This window comes from Ovis canadensis, chromosome 1 (genome assembly GCF_042477335.2).
Source record: "Ovis canadensis isolate MfBH-ARS-UI-01 breed Bighorn chromosome 1, ARS-UI_OviCan_v2, whole genome shotgun sequence".
In the NCBI taxonomy this organism is placed as follows: Eukaryota; Metazoa; Chordata; class Mammalia; order Artiodactyla; family Bovidae; genus Ovis; species Ovis canadensis.
In genome coordinates this window covers 187,528,952-187,538,328 of record NC_091245.1, presented here as the reverse complement: position 1 = coordinate 187,538,328, position 9,377 = coordinate 187,528,952, and the positions used below count along the sequence as shown (strand labels likewise).

Here is a 9,377-nt window from a genome sequence, read left to right as displayed (position 1 = left end):
TTCAGAATACTTCATGTAAATTAACTCTTTGATCTTCAGAACCAACTCTGCAGCCATCGTATCTACTGCTGCTGCTACATCACTTCAGTCGTGTCCGACTCTGTGTGACCCTATGGACAGCAGCCCACCAGGCTCTCTGTCCATGGGATTCTCTAGGCAAGAATACTGGAGTGGGTTGTCATTTCCTTCTCCATAATATCTACTATACATGTGCACTTGGAAATAGACATTTTTTTTCTTAAAAACAAATAAACAAAGAGCCAATCCTCAGAAAGGGTACTTGAATTACTTCAAAGAGTTCAGTCTAACTCTACAAAGGATGCGCTTTGGACATAGGTGACTATGTGGTTTTCCCCAGGACAGTTTTGATTCTAATTATCTCTGTATAATGAGGCTGACATTCAGATAGCACTATGGTAACAACATTCTTATGACTAGCTTGGGAAAAGTAGGAATGATTAAAGTGGAAAAAGAAAAATGAGCAGAACGTACCTTTCAGCAATTTCTTGAGCTATATCATCATTTGCTTTTACAAACTGCAACAGCTCCCTAAAATGGAAAGAATTATTAGGTTTTGAAATACAGACCATGCTCATTAGTACTAAGCAGAGAGATCACATACTGAGGCCTGTAGTTAATCTTTAGATATATGGATATTGGGGTTTTTTTTTTAAGTAAAGCTATCGGGTCCTCATAAGATCAAAATAACAACAAAAAAAGTACTTTGCACATAGGCGAAACAATCTGTTCTAGTTTTGGAACATATTTGGGAAAACAGAGAAATGTTCAGCGATACACACCAAAAATCAATAGTGAAGAAAAAATTTCCCTCCTGTCTCTTGCTCTGGTCCCAAGAAGAGGGCACTGGGCTTACATTTCTGGCCCTTCTCCACATGCCGTCCTAGCTCTTGCCATCATGAGAGGAAATCTGCCTTCATTTCACTGAGGTCAGTTTTTACACTGTATCTGAAAATCCTTTTGACAATATATCACGACTGAATAGCCGTTATCTATTTAGTCTTTGAGAGGTTAGTGCTTTTTCACTGCATACTATCTGAATGTTACATTTTGAATCAGCATTAGAACACTTAAAAAATTAAATCCCACTCAGTCTAGTTGGATAATAATACAATACTATCTTTGAAAATGAAATTTTTTTAAAAAAAAAGCTTTCAGTGGAAAAAGTCATTAGGAGTAAATATCTTGAATGGCTGGGGACTTAGAGGCAGACTGTGGGAGTCATCAGAGACTCTGCTTGAGGGACGGCTGCTTACTGGACGTTGGAGAGGTCTGTTTTTACTGGGATGTAGTGAACCCATGGCTTCAGCTGTGGGTAGAAGAATTCCAGCCACTCGTCACCAACATGGAAAACAAGTGAACCACACAGAAAGAGGTGTTTGAACCGGAAACTTGCAGCGACACCCCGAAAATTAAACAAATACCTGGAAAAGAGAGAGGAAAATATACTTGATACTATATTCCTGCTACCACACATGACATTTTTTTCTTATCCCCTCTTTATCTCCCCTTTTATTATCCTCTCTTCTTTCTCTTTCCACTTTCAATTTTCAAGGACCCATCAGCACGTCCCTGTAGAGTTTCCATAAACTCCTTGCTATTCCAGGGGTTAGAGCCTGTTCCTGGGAATATCAGCGTGAGGGGGAAAGAAAAATACTTTCTCCAGGCAGAGACAGATAGAGCCAGCAGCTGGGTGCTGGGCAGAGCGGATACAAGGCCCAGGGGAAACAATATCTCACCCTTTGTTTACAAGTTTTTCTAGGCCTAAAGTCTCGAACTCATCATGGTGCCCCCGCAAAGCGTGGTTTTTCCCATAGTGTTCCCTATCTGGTCAAAGGTATGCCCTGTTCCCTGTTTCCTCTTAAGAAGTCTGGAGAAGACAACCAGGCATGCCTAACCAATCTTCAAAGAAATGCCCCCTGGAAAATAAAGCTAACAACTAAGAACATTTTCTTTTCAGCATTTCTGGTACCTGTCTCTAACCAGAGCTGCTTCTCCTCTGTAGTTCCCACTGTCCAGTGTAATCACCATTCATTTCTCTGAGTATTCCCACTGCCCACCTCCTGGCCTTGTTTTACCTTCATCTCATTCTTAGTGTTGGCATTTAAATATAATAGCCATTTAAATATAATACATTAGTTACATATGCCTCATTCATGTTGAACCTTAAACTATTTTTATTAACTTAATAAATGACTGATCTAACTTCAGTTCTTGGCTGTGTGGGGTGCAGAGAGTGGACCCTATCCCTTTGATTATGGGCATGCAGGCTCCCTGGAAGCAGGGACCATTGTCCCTGTTTCATTGTCTCTGCAGTTCCCACAGAACCCAGTCCAGAGCTTTGTGCACAGCAGGCTCTCAGTAAACAATAACTAAATGAATTAATGTGACTCTCACAAACCCCAGCTGGACCCTAGTATTAAAATTCTCACCCAAAGAGAAGCTATTCCAAAAGCAATAGGGAAAACCATAAGAGTCAGGAGTCCTGGATATCTTACTTGTATTTGCAGTGATCCACAAGATGGACATCCTTAGCAGCTGGCTTTCCCAAGGTATCCTTTCAGGGAAAAGAAAGTTGTTAGTATTAGCAGCAGGAGCATTCATTGAAGACCACTGTGCAACAAGGGTCACTGAACATTTCATCAACATGAACTCACTGAAGTCTCAGAATGCACAGACTCAGGAGGCAAGACTGTCTCACTTTATAGATGAAGCAGCTGAGGCTTTGAGAAGTTGGGAGACTTGCTCAAGGTCACACAGCCTTAAGTAGAAGAGCTTGGGCTTTAACTTGGTCTGTGTGATTTTAGAGTTAAGCTCCCCTGGGGCCATGTGACTCTTCCTTGCACTCAGGAGGTCATGGCCTGCAGCACAACTCACTGTGTATACATCATATGGCAAAGGAAGTTACAATGGTGGCTGGTGGGCTTAAAGGTGTAGCCCACAAACAAATTTTGTTGCACTAGCAAAGTACTTGAAAAATAAATATTCAAACCACTGCCCAGCATTTGTAAGTGGCAGGATACTTTCTTAGAAAACCCCAGATCTCCACTTTTCTTAGAGAGAGAGAAAAAAAAGGAGGATTTGGCAAAGAGAGCTCCTGTTCTCCTTGGCAGAAATGACTGGACCTTCAGCGCTCTCTCCCGCTCACTACTGCTGCGCCTGGGGGCATCAGAGTCTGAGACCCCCTATTCCCTATCCATATTCCAGCCATCTTAGCAGATGGTGTGGGGAACAAGTCTTGCTTGCTTCTGTGGCCTCCCATAGTAGATGCTGTCATGAACGGATACATTTTTTCATATTTTTATTTTTTAACAAAGTTTCTTATACTGCATTTGCTTCTGTTTCAATTAAATGTTCATGTAATAAATACATGCATTTTTACTTAGTATTTCTTAGTTTTCACTTAGTTTTTCTCACAAGAAGTTTAAACATTTTCTCCTATCATCCTCAAATGGTATATGGAAATTTCAGATGAGGACATTTCCAACTTAAGGGTCTTTGAATAAGGCAAGAAAGACAGAGTTAAGAGGATAGAGATGGGACGCTCAACCAAAGGAGCCTGTCATTGCTTGTTTCACCTTAGAATCACTTAGGGAATCTTGAACAAATGAAGATGTCTATACACCATTTCCAGAGACTCTGATTTATTCTATTAATTTTTAAGCTCTCTGGTTGCATTGTATAGTCAGGGTTGAGAACCAATGGTTTAAACCAGATTTTGGCAAACTTAGCACCCATAGGCCAGATCTGGGTCACTGCTTGTTTTAATGCACAACCCATAAACTAAAGTTATTTTTACCTTGCAAATGGCTGGAAAAAAATCCAAAGGACAATATTTTTATGATGTGGGAAAATTTTATGAAATTCAAATTTCAATGCCCTCAATAAGGTTTTATTGGAACACAGCCATGCTCATTTGTTTACATATTGTCTACGACTGCTTTCGCACTGCACTGGCAGTGCTGAGTAACTGCAACCCAGGCTGTTAAGATCTGAAAAGCCTAAAATATTTACCATCTAGCCATTTACAGAAAATGTTTGTGACCTCTGGTTTAAACCTTCAAAATAATATAAAATATGAGTCATAGTAAGGGCCCAGAAACACAACGTGAGTTTGAAAAGGAATAATTTACACATATACTAATTTTAGTCCATGGAACGTTCTCATCATTCATCCCACCACTGAGAGGAAACCTAATGTGAAGTTCTACCCAGGTGCAATGCTCTTGGAGTGAGAATGTTCACTGCTGTAGCTCTAGTCAGATGATTGGTGATTACTTTCATAGATTTCCAGGCCTGGTTTTTGGTGTACTCTGCATCAACAAGTTTTGGGTTTTTCCGAGATAGAAGAATGAGAGGATCTCGTTCTGGACTTGTCCTAGGAAAGAAACACATGACATAGAACTACATCTCCTACACCATAAGACCACTCCCAATCACTGAAAGGTAAGCAGTAATTGGACCCAATGCGATGACTATACGCACAGATGAACAACTCATGGGTTATTTAATAGAAGAGGAGGGGGATACTAGATTCTACAGCATCTAGGTGGTCCTGGCTGTTTGCCACTGTACCCTTCAGGGAAGGGGAGTATTTGGCCCTCTCTGCTTGCATCCAGTCTTTAGGATTATGTTATTCTGGATACTATAGCCACATCCCAGGGAATTATTTTCCTTTTAGAAGCTTCATGTAACCTCTAATCACTGGTACTCACAGCTGTGTGACTAGGTAATCATCAGTCACCAAAACAGCTACATGACCTTCGTTGGGTGTGCTCTGTAAAATGCAGTGAAAACTGAGTGAAGTCGCTCAGTCGTGTCCGACTCTTTGCGACTCCGTGGACTGCAGCCTACCAGGCTCCTCTGTCCATGAGATTCTCCAGGCAAGAATACTGGAGTGGGTTGCCATTTCCTTCTCCAGGGGATCTTCCCACCCCAGGGATCGAACCCGGGTCTCCTGCATTGGAGTCAGATGCTTTAACCTCTGAGCCACCAGGGAAGCCCCAGTATAACATTTAAATTAAAAAGAAAACCGAAGGGCTCAAACACCTGAAAACTTATTGTAGAAAAAGTCCTAGTTATGGTTCTAGCAGCAGATGATGTTGACATTTGAGGGGTCATGGACTCCCTGAGAATCTGATAACTGTGGACGCCCTCTCTACATATCCCCATATAACTTCAAGGTGTTCCTAAAAGTCTTGAAGTCCACACATGGATCCCAAGTAAAGAATCTGTAATCTGAAGATTTGAGAACCAGAGATGTTGACAAGGAACCATAAGCAGTGGTTGTTGGGCTCATTTGCACTCTGAAGTCCACCACCAAGTGAAGAGAGAGTGACCTCTGACAAGGACACACTAAGAAATCTGCAAAACTCTCTCCCTTCACATTCTCCTTGGTATTCATCTGAGCAACAGATACTCACTGTGCATGTACAAGGTGGGTACTGTTCTCAACACCAGGGATATGGAGCTGAACAATATGGACTCAGTCTTCCCCAACCTTTTCGCTTTCGCTCTACCTTCCTTCCATGCAGCTCTCTCAATTTTCATCAGTTCCAGTCTACGCTTCCACCACTATTTGGCAGCCACATGGTCTGATGAAAAAGACACTTAGAAGAGCTAGTGATTGTTCCTGCTCTGCCATTAAGTGGCAGAGAGTCTGTGGGCACAATCATAAAGTACTCCTAGGAAAATGCAATCTCTCAGGCAAGAGGACAGCTCATTGGTCTATTCAGCATTAAATAACTAAAGCCCATCACACTCGTCACACTTTGTAAATGTTTGCTGAATGACTGGACAGATGAACTTTACTTCTTTGAATTTCAGTTCAGCTAAAAGTGATTTGGCCAATAATTTGGGTTCTTCTCTAGCCTAAAATTCTGTGATTCTATGTCTTTTTCTTAGTTATCTTAGTTTTCTCTTTGAACTAGTTTCCCACACCCTCAAAATTTTACACATTAGCCAGAAGAGTACCTCTGTAAAATGTCAGAAAGTATAATCACCTTGATCCTCGGAAATATGCTGTGGAATTTTTCTTTTTCCATGGCCACTGGGCAGCTGACCTAAAAACAGACTTCATTAGTTTCTGTGTCTCTTCCTTAACTATATAAAGATGTGTTTGAATCATTTCTAAGGCTTAGCTGAGAGCTTTACATTTTAAAGTAAGTCTGACCCAGGCTACTAAATTCACTAGCAAGGTAATGCCCCAAATCCTTCAAGACAGGCTTCAACAGTACGTGAACCGAGAACTTCCAGATGTATAAGCTGGATTTAGAAAAGGCACAGGAATCAGAAATCAAATTGCCAACATCTGTTGGATTATCGAAATCCAATTCCAAAAAACATCTACTTCTGTTTCACTGGCTATGAAGTCTTTATGTGGATCACAAACTGTGGAAAATTCTTAAAAAGATGGCAATATCAGACCACCTTATCTGCCTCTTGAGAAACCTGTATGCAGGTCAAGAAGCAACAGTTAGAACCGGACACGGAACAATGGACTGGTTCAAAACTGGGAAAGGAGTACATCAAGGCTGTATATTGTCACCCTGCTTATTTAACTTCTATGCAGAATACATCATGCAAAATGCCAGGCTGGATGAATTCCAAGCTGGATTCGAGATTGCCAGAAGAAATATCAACACTTCAGATATGCAGATAATACCAATCTAATGGCAGAAAATGAAGGAACTAAACTCTCTTGATGAGGGTGAAAGAGGAGAGTGAAAAAACTGGCTTAAAACTCAATATTAAAAAACTAAGATCATGGCATCTGGTCCCATCACCTCATGGCAAACAGATACGGGAAAAGTGGAAACAGTGATGGATTTTCTTGGGCTCCAAGATCACTGCAGGCAGTGACTGCAGCCACAAAATTAAGACACTTACTCCTTGGAAGAAAAGCTATGACAAACCTAGACAGCATATTAAAAAGCAAAGACATCACTTTGCCAACAAAATTCCATACAGTCAAAGCTATGGTTTTTCCAGTAGTCAGTACGGATGTGAGAGTTGAACCATAAAGAAGCCTGAGTGCTGAAAAATTAATGCTTTTGAATTGTGGTGCTGGAGAAGACTCTTGAGAGTCCCTTGAATTGCAAGGATATCAAACCAGTCAATCCTAAAGTAAATCAGTCCTAAATATTCATTGGAAGGACTTATGCTGAAGCTCCAATACTTTGGCCACCTGATGTGAAAAGCGGCTCATTGGAAAAGACCCTGATGCTTTGAAAGATTGAGGGCAGAATAAGAAGAGGGTGACAAAGGATGAGATGGTTGGATGGCATCACTGAGTCAGTGGAAACAAGTGTGAGCAAACTTCGGGAGATAGTGGAAGACAGGGAAGCCTAGTGTGCTGCAGTCCATGGAGTTGCAAAGAGTTAGACATGACTTAGTGACTGAACAACAAGGCTACTCAAAATAAAAAGCTCTAAATGACACTATGTTCCCTTTTATTATTACTCTATCCTCTGGAGATACTAGCTAGCAATATGTGTAAATCTACTGTTTGGTTAATAAGTTAACAACACTGAAAGAAAAGTTCCCCAAAGTAAATGACATGTTTAGGGCTATTTAATTCAGTACAATCAGGATTTTTTCCTTACTTTAAGCAAGAGTCTAGAGGATGAAATGGTTGGATGGCATCACCGACTTGATGGACATGAGTTTGAGCAAGCTCTGGGAGTTGGTGATGGATAGGGAAGCCTGGCATGCTGCAGTCCATGTGGTCGCAGAGTCAGATACGACTGAGCGACTGAACTGAACTGATTGTTAAAGTTACTAGGCAACAATAATTGCAGAAAATATCAGATACCGAATCAAGGGCAAGGAAATAAATCACTTTCTGACTTTATGTTTTAGATGCATAGAAAGTATCATCAGATTTAGTCTGATTTTGCAAAGCACTCTGGTATCCTCAAACTGTACTTAGTGCTCCATAAAGACCAAGTCCCCAAAATTCAGTTCTCAATACCAGTTACCACAACCAGCTTCCCTTGCTGAAACTGCTAGCTCATAGATGCATCATTTTTTTTTAAACACCAAAAACATTTTGTATTGGGGTACAGCCAAATAACAATGTTGTGATAGTTTCAGGTGACAGATGCACCATTCTTAACTTACTTTGTGAGTCAACTTCACAGAAGTTTTTGCAGCATCTTTCTCTGAAAACGGAGGGGGTCAAACTGAAGTGGAGTTCATGAGGGATTGGTGAGCTGTTTGCTATAATGGAGAAACTTTGCACGCAAACTTTTCAGGAAGAGATACTGTTCAGATACAAATAGCATCCCATTACTCATTTTCTCTCTCTTTTTAAAAAATTTTATTTATTTGGCTGCTTCATGTCTTCACTGCAGCATGTGGAATACAGTTCCCTGACCAGGGATCAAACCCAGGCCCGCTACATTGGGAGTAGAGTGTCTTAGCCACTAGACCACCAGGGAAGTCCTCGTTTTCTCTTAAGTGAGCCAGTCCTCCATATTTTCCTGGCTTATCTTCCAGCTCTTTCTCACTGGATCATCTTTGGGCTTCCCTGGTGGCTCAGAGGTTAAAGCGTCTGCCCGCAATGCGGGAGACCTGGGTTCGATCCCTGGGTCGGAAGTTCCCCTGGAGAAGAAAATGGCTACCTGATTCTCCAGTCCAACTATTTCTTGCTCTGTCCCATACTCCTTCCTAACAAATCAGAACTACTGTAGCACTGGGGGGTGAGATGTGGGGGAGGGGGGGTTCCTAGGTGGAACTAGTGGTAAACAGTCTGCCTGCCAATGTAGGAGACATAAGAGATGCAGGTTTGATTCCTGGGTTGGGATCAAACATAAACATATATATATATATAAACATTATACACACACACACACGCACACACACACACATCTCATTCTTATAACCTTACAAGATGGCTTTTACTATCCCTACTTTACATAGTTGAGGCCTTTAAGTGGCTAAGCAATTTGCCCAGCATCACACAGCTAGTAAGGTTTAAATCCAGAGTCCCTGTTTTTAAGCCCTATTCTATCTTTACTTTCCATTCATGCACAATATCCATTTTATAGCCATGTCATAATTTACTCCATTCCTTACTGGTGAGCTTTCAGGTAGTTTTAAACTTTCTACTTTAAGAAACAACATTGAAGTGAATATCCCTGTATGCACATTTTTTTGCATACTTGTTTAATTATCTTCTCAGGATAAATCCTTGAAGTAAAATGGCTGGGTCAAAGGATATACACATTTTACATTTTGATATACTGCTCAACTATCCAACCAAAAATACTGAAATTTTGAGTATAAATTTCCTTAGTCCCTGGGAAAGCTAAATTTAATATAGACAGACTTGAACCACGTATCATCTGTTTTCCCTC

General features: G+C 40.9%; 1 protein-coding gene across 3 annotated transcripts in view; it reads right to left on the bottom strand.

The window, feature by feature from the left end:
• The window catches only part of POGLUT1 (protein O-glucosyltransferase 1), a 30,091-nt gene that overhangs the window by 3,631 nt on the left and 17,083 nt on the right, over positions 1 to 9,377 (bottom strand). For 2 of the 3 annotated variants that reach the window (XM_069554429.1, XM_069554450.1), the window contains 5 exons: positions 6,021 to 6,080; positions 4,297 to 4,396; positions 2,517 to 2,575; positions 1,275 to 1,442; positions 493 to 549 (listed from right to left, as the gene is read on the bottom strand). In XM_069554429.1, the coding sequence (XP_069410530.1) occupies positions 493 to 549; positions 1,275 to 1,442; positions 2,517 to 2,575; positions 4,297 to 4,396; positions 6,021 to 6,080 (444 nt within the window). The remainder of the gene's footprint in view (positions 1 to 492; positions 550 to 1,274; positions 1,443 to 2,516; positions 2,576 to 4,296; positions 4,397 to 6,020; positions 6,081 to 9,377) is intronic. The other variant, XM_069554439.1, reaches the window with a different exon arrangement.